General features: G+C 37.9%; 1 protein-coding gene across 6 annotated transcripts in view; it reads left to right on the plus strand.

Annotated features, from left to right (window-relative positions):
• The window catches only part of KDM5A (lysine demethylase 5A), an 87,054-nt gene that overhangs the window by 12,192 nt on the left and 55,251 nt on the right, over positions 1 to 19,611 (plus strand). For 5 of the 6 annotated variants that reach the window (XM_036864818.1, XM_036864813.1, XM_036864817.1 and 2 more), the window contains exons 4-11: positions 460 to 630; positions 2,588 to 2,722; positions 8,703 to 8,808; positions 9,972 to 10,063; positions 10,672 to 10,830; positions 12,267 to 12,386; positions 13,088 to 13,246; positions 18,154 to 18,335. In XM_036864818.1, the coding sequence (XP_036720713.1) occupies positions 460 to 630; positions 2,588 to 2,722; positions 8,703 to 8,808; positions 9,972 to 10,063; positions 10,672 to 10,830; positions 12,267 to 12,386; positions 13,088 to 13,246; positions 18,154 to 18,335 (1,124 nt within the window). The remainder of the gene's footprint in view (positions 1 to 459; positions 631 to 2,587; positions 2,723 to 8,702; positions 8,809 to 9,971; positions 10,064 to 10,671; positions 10,831 to 12,266; positions 12,387 to 13,087; positions 13,247 to 18,153; positions 18,336 to 19,611) is intronic. The other variant, XM_036864814.1, reaches the window with a different exon arrangement.

The raw sequence follows: 19,611 nt of genomic DNA on the forward strand, positions 1-19,611 counted from the left end.
CACTGTTTGTTTGACATTTTTGTTAAATTCTATAAGTTAGTTGCTATATTTTCTAGTGTCAGGATTTACATTCATTTTGTATTATATAATAACATTCACATGTCTATACTTGGTCTGTTTTTAATTTTTATATTTTGAATTTCATGTGGTTATAGAGTACATATATGTGTTTAATTTTCTCAAGGTGCATAATGTGCAAAGCATAAATTCATTAAATATTTTTGAATGCTTGGTTCATTGAAGGTAGGCACAGTGACCAGTAATAGAGTTTAAAACTTCCAAAAATTATTGTCTCTTTTCCATACTTTAAATGTTGGTGAGTTTCAATTTTGTCACATATTTCTTGAAAGGAAATTTAAAATCTAGGCCCAGAATAATTTTTCCTTTTAGCAGACAAGATGTAGAGTCAGAATACATGAATCTACCTCTTCCCCTAAATAATTTTTACTTTCTTTTCAGATTGTTGCCAGCAAAGGGGGTTTTGAAATGGTCACCAAAGAGAAGAAATGGTCTAAAGTGGGTAGCCGCTTGGGATATCTGCCAGGAAAAGGAACTGGGTCTCTTTTGAAGTCACATTATGAAAGAATTCTCTACCCATATGAGCTTTTCCAGTCTGGTGTCAGCCTGATGGTGAGATGCATCACTTTTCTTAGGAGTGGATAAATCCACTCTGCCATATATAAACTTTAGATTGTTTACTATAACAAGTTAGCAGTTGGCTCTGATGTCACCAGGTACTGAAATTTGGGGGGAGCAAGGTGTAGTTTAAAAATCACAGCTATTTTTGGTGGTTTACAAGATAAAGGCTAATGGGAATGAAGAAAGTTTTCTTATTAAAATGTGTAAGCTTATGCAAGACAATGCTTTTAAAAAAATGCCTCCACTTGGTTTCATGTATTTTTTTTTTAAACTGCTTTATTGAGGTATAAGTTACATGCTACAGAATTCACCCATTGTAGGTACACAGTCAATAAGCTTTAGTAAATTATACATTTATGCAACTATCATCACCATCCAGTTTTAGAACACTTCCATCAGCCCCAAAAATTCCTTTGTGTTTGTTTATAGCTGGTTCTTGCTTCTACCCTCAAACCTGGACAACTCCTGATCTGCTTTCTGGCTCTATAGTTTTGCCTTTTCTAGAAATTTCACATACATGGGATCACACAGTATGATTTTGTGTATGGCTTTTTTCACTTAGCCTAATGTTTTTAAGGTTCATCTATGTTTTAGTATTCGTACTTCATCCCTCTTTATGGCTGAATAATATTCTATTGTATGGATATACCACATTTGTTTATTCATTTATCACTTATGGACATTTGGATTGTTTCCAGTTTATGGCTGTTATGAATAATGCTATGAATATTCATGTACTAGTCTTTGTGTGGACATACGTTTTCATTTCTCTTGGGTAGATACCTAGGAGTGGAATTGCTGGGTTATACGGTAAGTTTATGTTTAACTTTTTAAGAAACTGCCAAATTGTATTCCAAAGTGGCTGAACCATTTTACATTCCCGCCAGTAATGTAGAGGCTTCCACTTTCTCCACATCTTTGCCAACACTTGGTATTGTCAGTTTTTTTGCTTACAGCCATTCTAGTGGGTGTGTAGTGGTATCTCATTGTGGTTTTAATTTTATTTCCCTAATGACTAATGGTGTTGTGCATCTTTTCATGTGTATATTAGCCATTTGTATATCTTCCTTGATGAACTGTCTGCTCAAATCTTTTTTTAATTGGGTTGTCAGTCATTTTATACTTGTTTATACTAAATAGTCTGGATATAAGTCCTTTATCAGATGTATGATTTTATAAATATTTTCCTTTAGTTTGTGGTTTGTCTTTTCATTTTTATAATGGTGTCTGTTTGAAGAGTAATCTATTGATTTTCTCCCCCTTTTATGGATTGTGCTTCTGTTATCATATCTAAGAAAATCTTTTCTTCACCCAAGGCCAAGGTGTTTGTTTTTTTATAGTTTTAGCTTTTATGTTTAGGTCTGTGACCCATTTTGAGTTGTTTTTTTGTGTGTAGTCTGAGGTAAAGGTATAAGTTCATTTTGGGGGCAGCGGGGAGGGGGTATAGGAATATCCACTTGTTCCAGCACCATTTGTTTAAAAGACTACCCTTCTCCCATTTACTTTACCAAGGTGATTTACTTTGGCACCTTTGTTGAGAATCAGTTGACTATAAATATGTGGGTTTATTTCTAGTCTATTTTGTTCTTTGTTTGATCTGTGTGTTTTACCCTAACACCAGTACTATGCTGTCTTGAGTACCATAGCTTTAGAGTAAATTTAGATATCTGGTAGTGTAAGTCCTCCTGCTTGGTTCTTTTTTCAAAATTTCCAAACAATTTGCATTTCCACATAAATTTTGGGATCCACTTCTCAATTTCTACAACAAAAGCCTGCTAGGATTTTGATAGGGATTGTCTTGAATCTATAGATCAGTTTGGTGGGAGAATTGTCATCTGGTTTCATGTAGTTTTAGGGATTTTTTAGAAATTTATTATTTTTCTCTTTATTCTTAAATCTGATTTCTTATAAGTGAATCTGCCCTCTTCCTGTGCTCTCAATTCTTTAGGGTGTACAAATGCCTAATTTAGATCTTAAGGAAAAAGTGGAGCCTGAGGTTCTTGGCACTGATGTCCAAACTCCCCCAGAGCCGGGCACAAGAGTGAACATTCTGCCGAAGAGAACAAGGCGTGTCAAGTCTCAGGTATCAGTTTCCATGGGCCGCTTTTGACAGGCGTTTCTAGAGCGTTGACTGTGCAGAACACTTACTTGGCTCTGGGAGGTCTTTTCACGCGCTGTTGTTCTTTAAAACTCGGAGACGTGTTTCCATTTACCTTTGAGATGAACGAGGAAGGGATTGTAAACTTCAGTCTGATTTGATTTAGAGAGTTCTTTGTTAATTTTGAACAGCTTTGAAAGGGGTGGCGGTTCAGAGAGTGACTCTGGATACTGTAGGGCCAATTTCATAGACATGCTGATGAATTCTAGTATATTTTATTTTCATGGTTAGTATAAGTGAGAAGAGTAGGAAAGAGTGGTTTTGTCTTTACTCATCATCCCTTTAAAAACCAGTGGATAAGTTTCTTAGTCTCCGAACCATTCCAGTGTAATTTCTATAGTGTTCTTGTGACCTGGAATAATTTAAAAGCCTAATGAATACATCAGAAGAACAATGCCCTAATTTCTTTTTGTCTGCCCCTCTTCCCCTCCACCTTTTTCCTATTCCCATTTCTTTGTGGTCCTCGAAGTTGTGTTTCTAAAGGTTTTTGATAAAGACAATCTGTAGGCTGGGGAGAGTGAGGTGCCCTTAGGACTCTTGAGATATGGCCCATTTAAATTAACAAATGGGTGAACTGGAATAGCAGCTTAACTGGGTCCTGAACACATTTAAGGATGGAAGTGGTTCACGTGGAAAGTGGGTTCACTATTAACAAGAGATACTGGATCTGGGGTTGTGAGGAGTCCTGTCACTGTAGAGGCAGGCTAATGGTACTTCATCTTGCTTTTCTGTAGCTCAGGGGTATGTCTCTTTCATGCCATGTCTACTTTCCTTGTTCTGAGTTTATGCTTGCTAAATAACCTCCTGATTAATCATTTAGCTTCTTAGGTACTCTGATAGCAGAAAGGTAGATGTCTTGAATGGGGCATGTGAATTTAATGGAAATTTTTACAAAGTGATAGCTCTATTTTGTTTTAAAAAATTTTTTAATTTATTGATTTTTTTTGACTGCACTGGGTCTTCATTGCTGCGCGTGGGCTTTCTCTAGTTGCGGCAAGCGGGGGCTACTCTTTGTTGTGGTGTGCGGGCTTCTCATTGTGGTGGCTTCTGTTGTTGCGGAGCACGGGCTCTAGGCACGTGGGCTTCAGTAGTTGCAGCACTTGGGCTCAGTAGTTGCAGCACCCGGGCCCTAGAGCACATGGGCTTCAGTAGTTGCGGCACGCAGGCTTCAGTAGTTGCAGCGTGCGGGCTCTGGGGTGTGCAGGTTTCAGTAGTTGTGGCTTGCGGGCTCTAGAGTGCAGGCTCAGTAGTGGTGGCACACTGGTTTAGTTGCTCCGTGGCATATGGGATCTTCCTGGACCAGGGATTGAACCCGTGTCCCCTGCATTGGCAGGCGGATTCTTAACCACTGCGCCACCAGGGGAGTCCCAATAGCTCTATTTTAAATTAGTAAACTCTGGTTTAGTCGTTAAGTGATTTTTATTACCATGGTTGATCTCAGAAGTTCTGATCGTCTTTGGGTATATAGTGAAGATTCTGTCTTAAGACCTGAAATACTTGAAGACTAGTCTCTTTGACATGGTGACTCAACTTTGAAGAGTTGCCCCAAGGGGGCCCATTTAATCAGTTGCCAGCTTGTGGTGAAATCTCTTGATGTTCCTTCTGAAACCATGAAAAAAAAGTCCTGCTTATTTCTGATTGCCTTTCATCAGATTATATAATGATTGCCATTCATTATGTAAGAATAGGGACTACACAGAATGCTTTTACCCATTGCAGTAGTTGTTGCTATAGTCAGATTGGTTGATATTAGATAGAAACTAGAACCATTTGAGGTTTTGCAATTAAGAATTTCTTCAACTTGCAGTTTGTCCTTAATTAATATTGCCAGCCTGCCTCATTCCTAGTCTTCTATTTCAGAAAGACAGTAAAGGCTTTCTGGTAGAACTTCAACCTCTTGCCCCATACATGAAACTATCTGGTGTTCATTCTTTTTTTTTTTTTTAATTATTTTTTAAAATAATTTTTATTTATTTATTTATTTATTATTTTTGACTGTGTTGGGTCTTCGTTTCTGTGCGAGGGCTTTCTCTAGTTGGGGCGAGTGGGGGCCACTCTTCATCGCGGTGCTCAGGCCTCTCACTGTCGCGGCCTCTCTTGTTGCAGAGCCCAGGCTCCAGACGCGCAGGCTCAGTAGTTGTGGCTCACGGGTCTAGCTGCTCCGCACCATGTGGGATCTTCCCAGACCAGGGCTTGAACCCGTGTCCCCTGCATTGGCAGGCAGATTCTTAACCACTGTGCCACCAGGGAAGCCTGGTGTTCATTCTTAATCTCTACCTATCTCTGTGGGCAGAGTGTGCCTTTTTCTCCAAGGGTAATCCTTCCACTCCCATCCTTTCCGGCTTTAAAAACAGAAGCCCTCTTCCTAGATAGTTCCTTACTCCTTGCCTCTTTTCATGAAGAAGTTTCCTGAAAAATCGTCTATATTTTCTCAGTTTCCTCAGTATCTGTTTAGTTTTTAAACCCTGTAATCTGACTTTGAGCTAAATAATTTCATTGAAACTACACTATTCAAGTTACCACTGAGTTAATAATTGTCAGATGCTGAGGCCCCTTTTTCATTTCTTAACCCACCTCATCTCTGATCATGTTTGCATTTCTTGAAGTTTGATTTTTCTTTGGCTTCTGTGACACCTCTCTTCTCGTTTCCCTCTGTGGCTCTCTGACCACTCCTCAGTAATCTTTGTTATCTCTTCTCTCTGCCCTTCGTGTAGTGCTCTCAGTCTTTCTTATCTTCACTCTCCCCAGCTGTCTCCCCCACCCTGTGATTTCAGTTACTACCTGTCTCTCAGGACTCCTAAATAAGTCATGACATCCGTGCTTCTTCCCTGTTCACCAGGGGTCTTGAGTGTATGTGTGTATATGTATGCCTTGGTGGCCACACACAGCTAAACTCAGATGTCACAAACATTATCACCTTTTCTAAATCTGTTTTTTTAAAAAATATTTTCTAGCTTGGTGATAGTGACAAGCACAGCCATCGATCAGTCTCCCAAACAAGAAATGGAAGTTAAGAACGTTATCCTACTTCCCTTTCCTATCTCTGTCACATCACTGGATATACTCTGCTTTAATTGTTTTTTCATCTGTGACCTCACTAGAATTAGTTCCTTGAAAGCTGAGATTGCAGTTTGTTTATATCAAGAATGACCAAACTCTTAACACTTACACATTAGAATGCCAGTATGTCCCATTTTTGGTGACACTGAGTTTGAGCCAGCATTTCTTCGTTATAATGTACTATTCTCCTTGTAATAAAAGTAATCAGAGTAAACTATAAGACTGTGGGAATAACTTGTTTTCCATTAACTTTCCATTATTTTTCAATAACACTATTTCCATTATTCCATTAACTTGTTTAACCCAATAGTTTTAAACATTCATTGATAGTCCTTGCCTCAGTTAATTATGTTGGTGGTTGCAAACTAGGTGATTTTCTGGTTCTGTCATTTCTTCTACATTTATTAGTTAGCATTTTTGTTTAAAAAACTCTTCTCCCGTGCTTGATTATTTTTCATACGGTAAAATGTGTATATCTTAAGTGTACAGTTTGATGAATTTTGATGAATGTATATACCTGTGGAACCAACCTTGAGTGACCCTCCTCCTTTTTAGTCTCACTGTAGAGCATGACTGTTTTTTGATAAATGTCTTATAACCTATTACTACTTTTTATTCCTTTTTGATACTCGAATTGTTCCAAATTTGGCTAACAGGAGCCCCTTCAAGAGGTTCATATGTTCTTTGACAAGTCTCCATCAGTTGTTGTTTTTTTTTAATTAATTAATTAATTTATTTATTTTTGGCTGTGTTGGGTCTTCGTTGCTGTGTGCAGGCTTTCTCTAGTTGTGGCGAGCGGGGGCCACTCTTCATCGCGGTGCGCGGGCTTCTCACTGCCATGGCCTCTCCCATTGCGGAGCACAGGCTCTAGACGCGCAGGCTCAGTAGTTGTGGCTCACGGGCCTAGTTGCTCCACGGCATGTGGGATCTTCCGAGACCAGGGCTCGAACCCATGTCCCCTGCATTGGGCAGGGAGATTCCCAACCACTGCGCCACTAGGGAAGCCCTCTCCATCAGTTTTTGAGCACTTTCTAGCACGAAGAATCCCATTGTCTTCTTGCCGTGACTTAGACTTGGAATCAGCCATTTTTCCAAGGAATCCTGGTTCATTTTAGTGGGAAATGGTATTTAGAAGCCAAGATTTGAGCACAAGGTGTGCTTGTTCCTACTGGGATACCATTGCTTGTAGCCCCTTCTGGTGGTCAGGGGTGGGAACTCAATTTTAAAAAATTGTGACTTTATATTTTCAGCTTATACTGATAATTCTAGTCCTAATCCAGCATCACAGAGTTCTTTTAGTTTATGCTGTAATTGTTTTCTTAGCATTTTGAGTTGCGAACTTAATTCATTTATTCCTGCTCTTTTGCTTTGATTGCTGTGTTTAAGACTACAGAATTTCCTGTGATTGCTTCTTTCCTTTGTTCCAGAGATTCTGATAAATGGTATATGTGATATATGTATATATAGAGAAAAAATTCCAGGTGGAAGGGCCTTTTGATTTTTGATGTTATTTCTAGCTGTATTCCAGTAAGATCAGAGAATGTTGTTATATTATTTCCACTTTTGGGGACTTTATTGTCTGTCTGAAAAGGTGGTTGTAAGGATTAATTGACTAGAATACTTTGATATGGCACATACTATGTACTCACTATGTTAGCTTTTATTACTATGTACTTTGCTTTAACAGTGGTAAAGAATGTGTAGTGTTAATGTTTTTCATTGGACTGACTGTAGGTTAATATAACCAAGTCAGCCTACCAAAGTTTAAAGATAAATTTTGAAATGCCATTTTGGTTGGTTTGGTTCTTATGTGCTCTTTTAATAGTCCAGGCTGCCTGTGTCTGTCTGCTGTTAGGTCGCCATAGACTTATAAAGTAGTCTGTATTTTATCCTGGTTTATTTTTATTCTTATCGACTAAGTATATTTTAAGTAAATTTTGGTTATTACCCTGCATTCAGAGATTATCTAAATTCAGGATGTAACACTGGTGTCTGTCATGATGCTCTAATCCTCAAGTACTAGAACGCCAAATGACAGTAGCTTAAACATTGAAAACACAGTTTTCACATGCGGACACATTTTCCACATTAGATTTTCAGAGATAAGTAGTTCTAGGATTCGTATAGCAACTTCACATTGTCATCAAGGGCCAGGCTCTTTCCATCTTCCTGCCTGGCCTTCTTCAGTGTCTGGGTGATATATATATATCTCCTCTTAATTGCATTGTGGCTGCTGTAGAGTCCAGCGCTGTGCTTCCATCAGACTGAGTCTTGTAGCAGTGGGGAAGGAAGTTGGGTCAAAAGGACTTCTCTTTGAGATGCTCTCTCTTTTATTAGAAGATGAAAATCTTCACGAGAGGTTTCCAGTAGACCTTCCTTATGTCTCGCCGGCTAGAACACGATAGCATTCCCACCCTTAGCTAGGTGATCGCCAACAAAGGGAAATGGCATTGGCATGATTGACTTAGAACAATCATTATTCATCTCCTAGGATGGGCATAATTGCCCTAATCAAAGATGGGTGTCCATTAGCAAGTTAGAAGTGGGCATTTCTATCGAGTTATTACCACTGTTACACCACTAATTACCAGTAGTGTCTGTCTCTGGACAGAACCTAATTGACAACTATGCTTTTATGAAAGGTAGATTTTCTTTTGTGGAAAGGAATCTGGGTGTTGCAGAGTGCTTTGGCGACTGTTCAGGAATGAGGCAGCAAGTGGATTTAGAGAGAAAAATTAAAATAAAATTTTCCTTCATTTTGAATTGGATCTTGAGACTTTTCTTGGGTAAGAAAATAAATTTATGAATCACAATAATTAGACTAATGTGAGTTTATTTTTTTTAGTCAGAATCTGGAGAAGTGAATAGAAACACGGAACTGAAGAAACTTCGGATTTTTGGGGCTGGGCCTAAGGTTGTGGGCTTGGCAATGGGAGTAAAAGATAAAGAAGGTAAATCTGTTATTTGGTCATGAAAAGAAATAAGGTACAATATGGTTATAACAAGATTCACATGATATTCGATCGTAGTCTGCCTTGGGATTTTCTTAGGCAACATAGTTCCTAGACAGATCACCTTTTTAGTGGCAGATAATCTTAAGGTGTGAGGAGCCATATTATGTTGAATTTTTATATTTTGGAAGAGAGAAAGTTCCTCCTCCATGTCTAACACATGACACAGAAATTGTAGTTTCTAAAGGCTAGTTTATAAGAGAATCACGAAATTAATGGTTCTCACCTGATGATCTAAAGCTTATTATTTTTAAATTTAAAGAGAAATAGAGGATTTCTCTGACCTTTAGTATCAAAATATACTGGAGAGAGCTAATGATTTAGATTCTAACCATAATTTTGATATTTTTCTTTAATCGCCTTTGTATATTATGACACTTCATTTAAGTAACCTGTTTGAAGAATGCCTAGTACTCTCAGCTTAGCATGTTAGAAACTTTTGTCAGTAAAATTGCTAATGCAGAGATCAGGTTTCACAGTTCTATGTGCATGCCAGTTTTAAAGCTCAATTTAACGAAGATTGTGTTGGATATGTTTTTACTGTATAAGAACTTAATGAATTGCTATAATCACAAGTTATATTGATTACTGTGCATTTTATGATATGACTAAGTCTTTATTCAGATTGTGATTGAACTCTGGAAAATCAGGTAATATTCTTCCATCACTCTCAAAACATTCAGTGTGATAGGACTTACTAGATACATTATAATGTTTACTATTGCTCTTTTAAAGGATTAAGTACTTTATCTTTTTTATGTTTGTAATTGTTTTAGCTGGCAGTGATCTCAAAGCTAGTCCCAGATTAGTCCCTGATAAGTACTGCTTATGGGCAGTGTAGAATTAGTAGTTAAGCTCTCTGGAGCTTGATTGCCTGGACTAGAATCCCAAGTCTGCCACTGTGTGGCTGTGTGATTTTGGTCACGTTATCTAGCTTCTCTGTGCTTCAGATTCTTTATCTTCAGTGGGGGATGATAGTTTATCTACCTCATAGTGTTGTGAGATTTTAACTAATTTAAATAATCTAAAATAGTGTCTGGTCCATGGTAAGCTCTCAACATTAGTTTTTACTATTATTATTATATAACTATTTTTATTTCAAGATGAGGTCTCCCGAAGACGAAAAGTTACCAACAGGTCAGACGCATTTAACATGCAAATGAGACAACGGAAAGGAACTCTCTCTGTTAACTTTGTAAGTGTTCTGAGATGTGTCAGGAGGGAAAGGATTTATTTTTATTTTAGTTTTGCACTTTTTACCTTGCTATATCTTAGTATGTCATCTAGTTAGTTCATTTAGTTGTAAGACTTGATGGTGCATCTGAACTTGCAGCTTTGGTTTATATAATACTAACTTTGCTTTGTCCCATATACACAGACTGTTCCCTGAGTCTTATACCTTGTAAGTGAGTGAGTGAGAGGATGAAGTGAATCTGTAATTCCTTAGCTGTATTAATGCTCGGTATTCAGTCCTCTACCAATAAAGAGTATTTGTGTATAGGAAGGGTGACGTGGTATATTTTATTTATATAAATTGACTTTCAAGTACCCTAGATTTGTAGTCTTCCTTTATTCTAATACCTTGATATGCTTTTATTAATTTGCTTGTAGAAGCTCTGAGGAAATTTAGGAAGTTTTATACAAAGCTATTTAAATACAGTTATTTAAAATAAATATTAAGGATTTAAGTTATGTTTACTTTTTAGTGTACATTATTTTGTTTCAATTAAGGTGTTCCTGGTAAAAATTTAATATTACTTATTACAGAAAATAAACTTTTATTTTATTTTGTTTTTTGAACAGGTTGATCTCTACGTTTGTATGTTTTGTGGTCGGGGAAATAATGAAGATAAATTGCTGTTGTGTGATGGATGTGATGACAGCTATCATACATTTTGTTTAATTCCCCCACTACCTGATGTGCCCAAAGGAGACTGGAGGTGTCCTAAGTGTGTCGCTGAGGTATGAGCCTAACCTGACCTTTTTAAATTAAGAACAGTAACACACACATACACATGTACGGTGAACACATCCCGTGAAGCTTCTTCTCCTCTCTGTGTTCTTCAGCGTTTGAAATCTCCAGGATTTTTAAAGAGTGATAGTGACTGGAAATGTAACAGTTCTACTGTGGCAGTTTGTTTTTTAAAGGGTCTTTTTCTGACTGTTGGTTAGATAATTCTGTTTATTGCTGCAGACTTTGCTCAGAATATTCATATTCCTGGAAAACAATAAAAATGAAGAAAGTCTGTAGGTTATTTGTTTTTTCTTTTTTTTTTTTTAAAAAAAAAGTAAAAATCAGACATGAAGCTCTAGAACTTAGGATTTATGCATCCAGTTTTCATGCTACCAGATAAATTGGTGGTATCTATTAACTTGTTTAAATTTTGACTTGATTGTACTAAATTATTATTGAAAGATTATAATGATGTCATTATCATGAAATGCCTGGTCTGTTTACTTATTTTTAACAAAATGTGATAGGACGTTGAAGGGAAAGAGATGGCTGGGTATATCTAGATGTAGTCAAAGATGGATATTTATGGCCTTTGAATTATTTATTTATTTATGGCTGTGTTGGGTCTTCATTGCTGTGCGCGGGCTTTTCTTTAGTTGCGGCGAGCGGGGACTACTCTTCATTGTGGTGCGCAGGCTTCTCATTGCGGTGGCTTCTCTTGTGGAGCATGGGCTCTAGGCGCACGAGCTTCAGTAGTTGTGGCTCGCGGACTCAGCAGTTGTGGTTCGTGGGCTCAAGAGCGCAGGCTCAATAGTTGTGGCGCACAGGCTTAGTTGCTCTGTGGCATGTGGGATCTTCCTGGACCAGGGATCGAACCCATGTCCCCTGCATTGGCAGGCAGATTCTTAACCACTTGTGCCACCAGGGAAGTCCCTTGAATTGTTTTTTATTTATTATTCTCAAGGTTAGATGATTCAGTTCTACTCGAAGTCAGTATTTGTGTTAAGAAATTGGTCATGGTCGTTGATAGTATGAAAAAAAATCATTTTTCTAGCTAAATATCCTAGCAACCCCGTGAATATCCCTTTGTCCTTTACCTTTCCTCCCTCCATGAACATTTATTTTTTCCACTGAGGATGATAGACATCCCTGGGCTTGATTCCAGGTTGGTAGTCCTCCAGGTGTTTGTCTTGGTGCCAGAGCTTAATGCCAACTCCAAAGCCTAAAGCTGTCTCATTGCCACCTTCCTACTGGAAGGTGTGAAAATGCAGTTGAAGTTTAAGAACATTACTTCCTGATTCCACATTAATACTTGTTTTGTGGTCTAGAGTTGACTGGATTTGCTTCACTTAGGGAAATGATCAAAGAAGGTAGTACCTGAGGGCCTTAATACGTCCTTCAGTTCAGTTTCAGTAAGTTAATTTTAGATATTTTTTCTTCCCAGGAATGTAATAAACCTAGAGAAGCCTTTGGATTTGAACAAGCTGTACGAGAGTATACACTTCAGAGCTTTGGAGAGATGGCAGATAATTTTAAGTCTGACTATTTCAATATGCCAGTTCATGTGAGTATCTATCTTTTAGGTCACTTTGGGGAAGTATGAAAGATTTATCTGATTCCAAAGCTTTTGTGTTGCTTTTAAAAAACTTTCATTATTTTGTAGAAAACAGGGACAGCATAAAGAAGATGATAGAACACCAGATCTGAAGATTAGGGGCCTGGGATCTGTTTTTGTTTCTTTTACCCTTTGTCGTGGCAGTGTGCACTGTAGAGAAACTGACTTCTATCTTCCACTTTTTTAGTGCTCTGTGAGCACTGTCCTTTACAGACAAGCACGGAGGATGTGGCAGGTGCTGCTTTGGTTTAGTTATTTGTAGCATGAGGTTTGCTTCTTTTCCTGGGGGATCTTGGACTTTAAAAAAATCCCTGTCGAAATAATTTGCCAAAGCTGTTAAAATTCAGCCTTGATTTTTGTATTTCCTTTTCCTTCCTTATGTCCTGGGTCATCTTTATCCTTCTTAGTTGGAAAGCAGCTTTCAGAAGAAGGCAGTTCAAATTCATTATGTATTTCTGAACATCTAAGTTGTCTTTAGCTTTTTCCCATCGTCAGTCAGAAAAGCTAGGACTGCAGTCTTTTCAGCTCTGGGAATTGAGAAGGTTTTCTGTTTTTTCATGGGCTTTTGTTCACTTGACCTGTGTATTATGTCATAGTGGGTTATGGTTATAGAGAGTTGGTAATCTGTACTCTTTGTTTTCCCTGTGTAGATGGTTCCCACAGAACTAGTGGAGAAGGAATTCTGGCGGCTGGTGAGCAGCATTGAAGAAGATGTTATCGTAGAGTATGGAGCTGACATCTCCTCAAAAGACTTTGGAAGTGGATTTCCTGTAAAGGATGGTCGGAGAAAGATGCTGCCAGAAGAAGAGGTGCAGAGCACATAGTAGTATCCAGATTTCTTACCCTGAAGCTGATTCAGCCTTTACGTAGTAGAAAACTGCCTTTCTTCAATCTTAAGGGACCACGTTCATTTAAAATATTAAATATGTAGAATTTGGACAGTAAAAATAGTCTTCAGTTTTGAAAACTAAATTCAACGTACCTTTAAATATTATTTAACTTTGCATTTTAAAACCAGTGAAATTGGTTTAAAACTTTAACTTTAGTTAAAAGATTTTGTCTGGATCTTTCTGTTTGGAAATCTAGCAAGTGACTTAAGATTTTTTTTAAAAATTACATTTTACTGGTAGGTCCACAATTAATTTTCCTTTAACACCTGGGCAGGTAGGTTTTCAAATATGCGTTTAAACTGTAACAGATAATGAAGTACTGTCACCTAGGAGATGACCTCTGTGTGTAAACCTGAATTAAGATGATCATTTATTTCTTTTTCTCTTTACTTTGGTCCTTGTCACCTTTTCTTTCCCTTTATAATTGGCAGTAATTGAGAGTTTTATCTCCTATTAAAAGAGTTAACATATGGTAAAAGAAAAAAAGTTACATAGTGGAGAAGGATATACAATTAAAAATATGGCCACTCTAGGTCTCTTAGGGTTACCGTTGGCATGGCATATCTTTTCCATTCTTTTACTTTGAAGCTGTTTGTATTTTGGAATCTGGTGTGTGTCTCTTATAGGCAGCATATGATTGAATCTTGCTTTTTTAAAAATCTAGTCTGAAGGTTGACTTTATTTATTTATTTATGTATGTATGTATGTATGTATGTATGTATGTATGTAGCTAGCTAGCTGCGTTGGGTCTTCGTTGCGATGTGTGGGCTTCTCATTGCGGTGCCTTCTCTTGTGTTGCAGAGTACGGGCTCTAGGCGTGTGGGCTTCAGTAGTTGCAGCACTTGGGCTCAGTAGTTGCGGCTCGAGGGCTCTACGGCACAGGCTCAGTAGTTGTGGCACGTGGGCTTAGTTGCTCTGCGGCATGTGGAATCCTGGACCTGGGCTCGAACCTGTGTCCCCTGCACTGGCAGGAGGATTCTTAACCACTGTGCCACTAGGGATTTCCTATACAGATAGGTTTTATAGGAACAGTTCAGTGTTGAAATGTGTACATGTTCAATGTCACTGAATTAACCCTGCTTTGTAGAAGTATAAAGAAATGCATCAACCTTAGTTTCTTCATACCCTTCCATTGGCAAATGGTAGGCAATTACCTAATTATTGGGAAGAGGCTTTGTTTTACAGCTTTTAACTTTTTCTGAATTTCATTTTGGTTTTGAATTTTTAAGTTGCTCTTGAACAGATATTTGTATCCTCTAATCTCAAGAGATAAGGTCACAGAGTTTTTAAAGATTACTTTAAATGTGGTTAAATGTCAACCCTAAGTAACTAATATTAATAATATAGATATTAATCCTTCTAAATGTTTGAATTCTGTATGAATATTCATCTGTTTTTGCTTTTGCTCCATTCACCTTCATATAAGAATGTGGAGAAATTTGGGCTTTAAAGACATCAGCATAGGGTGAAGAGACAGGGATACAGGTCTTTTTTCTAGTCTGGGTCATCGATTTGCTATTTATTTCATAAGCAATAACGTTTTACTCAGGATTCTGTTTTTATGTTGTAAGATGGAGTGAGAGAACCCATTTATACAAAAGGATTTTAAGGACTAATTAGACAATGTATGTAAAATCTCTATTTTTTATACTTATATTTTATGTCAGTTTGTTATTCTTCTCTGGAAGTTACTCTTAGAAAAGTAGATACCTACCATCTTTACACCAGTAATTGTGCATTTATGTTGAACTTCTGTATGAGTCAGCTTCTTGGTATCTGATAGCATGCTTCTCTGGTATCATAGTTTAGTGGAAAAGTTCTGAAGTTAATACATTTGTCTTATAAATGCAAGTGCTCTACAAACAGGGCTTCTGAGGAATAAAAATAGGCATAGAACTTGAAACCTTGGAAACATTTTTTTCGTCTTATCCTCTCTCTGTCTTAAATCACTGAATAAATCCTGTTAATTTATTTTTCATTATTTTCTATGGGATTGGCCTCTTTTCAATCCCACTACCACCATCCTTGTCTCCATCCTATCATGTCAGGTTGGGATAATTGCCGTGGTCTTACATAATGATCACTTGTGTTGAGGGTTCCCCAGACCTTCTCAGGTTCGCTGAGAACTCATGACTGTGACTTATTACAGTGAAAGGATACAAAGTAAAATCAGCAAAGGGAAAACAAGATGTGTGGTCGAAGCCTGGAGGTAGCCAGTTGGAAGCGTACAAGAGCCCTCTCTCCCTGGAGTCACACAGGATGCACTTAGGTACTCCGGCATCAGACTGACACCACGTGTGAAGCATCGCCCACCAGGGAGGCTCATTAGAGACCCAGAGCTCAGGGTTCTTATAAGCGGCTGGTGACATAGACACCCTCTGCCTAACACGTAGCAAAATTCCAGACCCCCAGAAGGAGTTCGGGCGTGCATAAACCACACTGTACAGCACTGCGAGCCACCCTGTGTCAGTGTCACGAACTGTTTACCATGCAGCTTTCCAGATGCCAGCCAGGGGCCGAACTTGAAGCGGGCCTTTTTTAAATTTTTATAAATTTATTTATTTTATTTATTTTTTATTTTTGGCTGCGTTGGGTCTTCGTTGCTGCACGTGGGCTCTTCTCTGGTTGCAGCGAGCGGGGGCTACTCTTCATTGTGGTGTGCAGGCTTCTCATTGTGGTGGCTTTGCTTGTTGGGAGCACGGGCTCTAGGTGCGCGGGCTTCAGTAGTTGTGGTGCACGGGCTTCAGTAGTTGTGGTGCACGGGCTTAGTTGTTCCGCGGCATGTGGGATCTTCCTGAACCACGGCTCGAACCCGTGTCTCCTGCATTGGCAGGCAGATTCTTAACCACTGTGCCACTAGGGAAGCCCCGAAGCGGGCCTTTTGAAGGGTAGCTGTCTTAGGCTTGCTCTCTTAAAGTAGCTTTTCTGAACACTGCTACTCTGCAGTCTCTCTCATACATTGCTTTCAATTAAAATTTTAAGATCGGTGGGTCTTGGGGAGTTCATTATGCAGTTCTGTCTATTTTTGTTTGAAATTTTCCATAATCAAAAATTTTAAGATAAATATTTAAGATGTTTATCATATTGTTTCACTTTTCAAAATCTGTTTTATTTCCCTTTTGAATATAGGATAACATCCAAGCTTCTTAGTCTGAAATTTAAGATTAAAGATCCAGTCTTCTTTTCTGGTCTTATTTTCTGCTTTTCTGAGTATGACCATTCCACTCTGCCTCTTTACCAGCGAGACCAGTATATTCTGTCTCTTGTCATTTACCTTCAAATCTTACCTAGTCTTCCAAGATCAACCCAGGTTTTTCCTTTTCCACCAAGTTTTCTTATTGATCCAGACTCATGATGATGACTATTTTATTTTATTATCCTCTGAAGAACTATATAATTTACTAATTTATCTGTGTTTGGAGTTTAATATATATTGTCTCATTTTGGAACTTTTTGTCTGTAGGCCTGGTCTCTTCACCTAGACTCAATATTTTTTCAGCCAACTAAAAAATATATTGAGTAGTATTTTTGAAAGCTGCTTTTTTTTTTTTTAAAGCCTATTGAGGGTAGGAATCATATCTCTTTATTATTCCGTATTGGGATTCCTAGTTAAACCTTTGATGGAATTTCTTCTATCCTCTGTAACTCTTAGTTACACTTTTATAATTTCCTTATCTCTGTGCTGCATTATGGATGATATCCTCAGATCAGTCTTCTGGTTCACAGATTCTCCCTTCAGCTTTGTCACTGGCTATTTAACCTCTTACTTTGAGGGTTTTATTTTTAACTCTGTATTATCGAAACTTTCAAATGTATAAAACTAAACATAGTAATGAACTTCCCTCCCTCCCTACCTGGCATCCAGGTTCAACAGTTATCAGCCTTCTAATAGAAGGCGGTTGGATTCTCTTACCTGTTTTTGCATTCAGTCTGTTGCAATATCACATCACATATCCTCTGGAAAACTCACACTACACTTCTGCAAGAATGAGAGTGAAAAAGGCAGATAACATCTTAGAATTATTATGAACGTAGTTTGACTTTGCAGATCCCCTGAAATAGGCTTGGGTTCCTTAGACCCCACTTTGAGGACTGCTCTACACAAGGATAATAGCACTTTAAGTCTGTACCGCATACCGCTTCAGAGGTGGGTGTTTGAAACTCATGTCTGGAGCTTATGTCCAGTTAGAAACCTCTGTGAAAACTCAGACAACAGCTTTCCGTTTTCATTCTGGCTGTGCTTTCTTTCTTTGTTTTTGGAAACAGCGAATTCTTTTTTCTCTTGAGTTCATCTAGGAAGAAAAATTTTTTTTGGTGTTGTAAATAGATGTGTTCGTAGTGGGAGTTGGGGGTGCTTTCTGCACCATCTTGGTCTTCAGTGTTGCCACAGATTTAGGATTCTGTATCTTATTATGTTTTGTCTTCACAGTATCTGGCACCATTCTGTAAATATAGTGGTAAACATTTTGGGAAGTTATGTTACTGGGGATAAAACAGAAATATAATAGCGACCTATTAAAATGAGTCTTACAGTATTTTATTGGTAAGCTATGGGGGCAGGTGGGGAGTAATAAAAAGCCTTATATGCTTCAGAGTAAACCAGAGATATCTGAAATAATTAAAGGGAAATATAAATAACACTTAGGAGATAGGATTAAATATTTAGGAATATGAGTTACATGTAGAGAGCAAAGAGCATAGATTCTATGGACTAGATTATTGTAATTATTATAAGATTTTTACTTTTGTTTTTGAAGACTCCCTTGAGGTTTCTGTTGGGCACTTGTCATTTCTGATCTCTTACTTACGTTTTTTTCCTTTTGTAGGAATATGCGCTTTCTGGTTGGAACCTGAATAACATGCCTGTCCTAGAGCAGTCTGTCCTTGCACATATCAGTGTGGACATCTCTGGCATGAAGGTGCCATGGCTTTACGTGGGAATGTGCTTCTCTTCCTTTTGCTGGCACATCGAGGATCACTGGAGCTATTCCATCAACTACTTGCACTGGTATGCGCAGTCTTTGTTAACAGCACACGTACTCAGTGACCTTTCTAAAGGTGTAACAGTGTTAGATGACGTGTTAGGGGGAGCTTACGTTAAAGTATTTTATACCCCAAAGTTGGATAATGTACTGTGTAGAGGTCTCAGGGTGCAACATGTCAGACACTTTCCCTCTTCAAGTATGTGCATGCAGCAGAGCCTCGAGTTTCAGACCCAACGATACTTATATTTAGCGTACGTGAAAATTTCTTTGGTATAACTTTTGAAATGCAAGGCAGGATATTTAAAGTTTATATAATTAAGATCTGACTAACCTTCAGTATTTAAGGTTGAAATTTGAAAAATTTCAGATTGAAATTTTTGATTTTTTTTTTCCTTTTTAATAACATTTACTCTAAAAATGCGTGTGTTACATGTGTATTCATTAAATTTTTTCGCTGGTTTTTTTGTGTCGCACCCACAGCTTTTATTTACTTATCCAGTCCCTTGTCCAGTATTCTGATCTTAACCAAATGATGTATTTCTCTCCATTTGAAAGATACTGCTCAGATCACACTATGCATTGGAAAACTCTAATGATTTTCTTTCTCTGCTTCATCGCTGTGCTGTGTAATATGATAGCTTCTAGCCACATGTGGCTATTTAAATTAGTTAAGATTAAGTAAAGTTAAAGTTTACTTCCTCAGTTGCACTAACCGCATTTTAAGTGCTTTATCGTCGCTTGTGACTAGTGGCTCCTGTATTGCCCAGCATAGATACAGAACATTTTCAGTCATCTCAGTAAGTTTCTATAGAGATAGCACGATGAATTGTGTGAGGGTTAAGAAATTCAGCTATTCTGTAGATAGCGTGACTAATTAAATCCAGTTCCTTAAAGTTCAACTTAGTATTATAAATAAAACTCTAGTCCACTAAAGTCTAGTGTATTAATGATGCCAAGTGTTTGGTCTTAAGATTCATAGACAGAACTATATTCAGGGTTTCAACAATTTCTCGCCTTGGCTTATTTCCTTGGATAGTAAAATTGAACTCAGTGAAGTTATGTAAAAGTACTCTAAAGGGCATTGACTTTTACTTTGATCATTGTGGGGATAATTGGAATGTCCAGTGGACCTGTGAATCAGGCAGTGTGTCAGTATCCTTTGGAACAATGCTTGCTTTTCATATAGCATCTTTCCTATTTGAAGATGCTGTTTACTGATCTACCTTAAAGAGTTTATACACTTTGAATTACTTTTCTGTAGTGATAAGTACGTACCTACCTATCCATATACTCTTGCCT

This window comes from Balaenoptera musculus, chromosome 10, assembly GCF_009873245.2.
Source record: "Balaenoptera musculus isolate JJ_BM4_2016_0621 chromosome 10, mBalMus1.pri.v3, whole genome shotgun sequence".
NCBI lineage: Eukaryota > Metazoa > Chordata > Mammalia > Artiodactyla > Balaenopteridae > Balaenoptera > Balaenoptera musculus.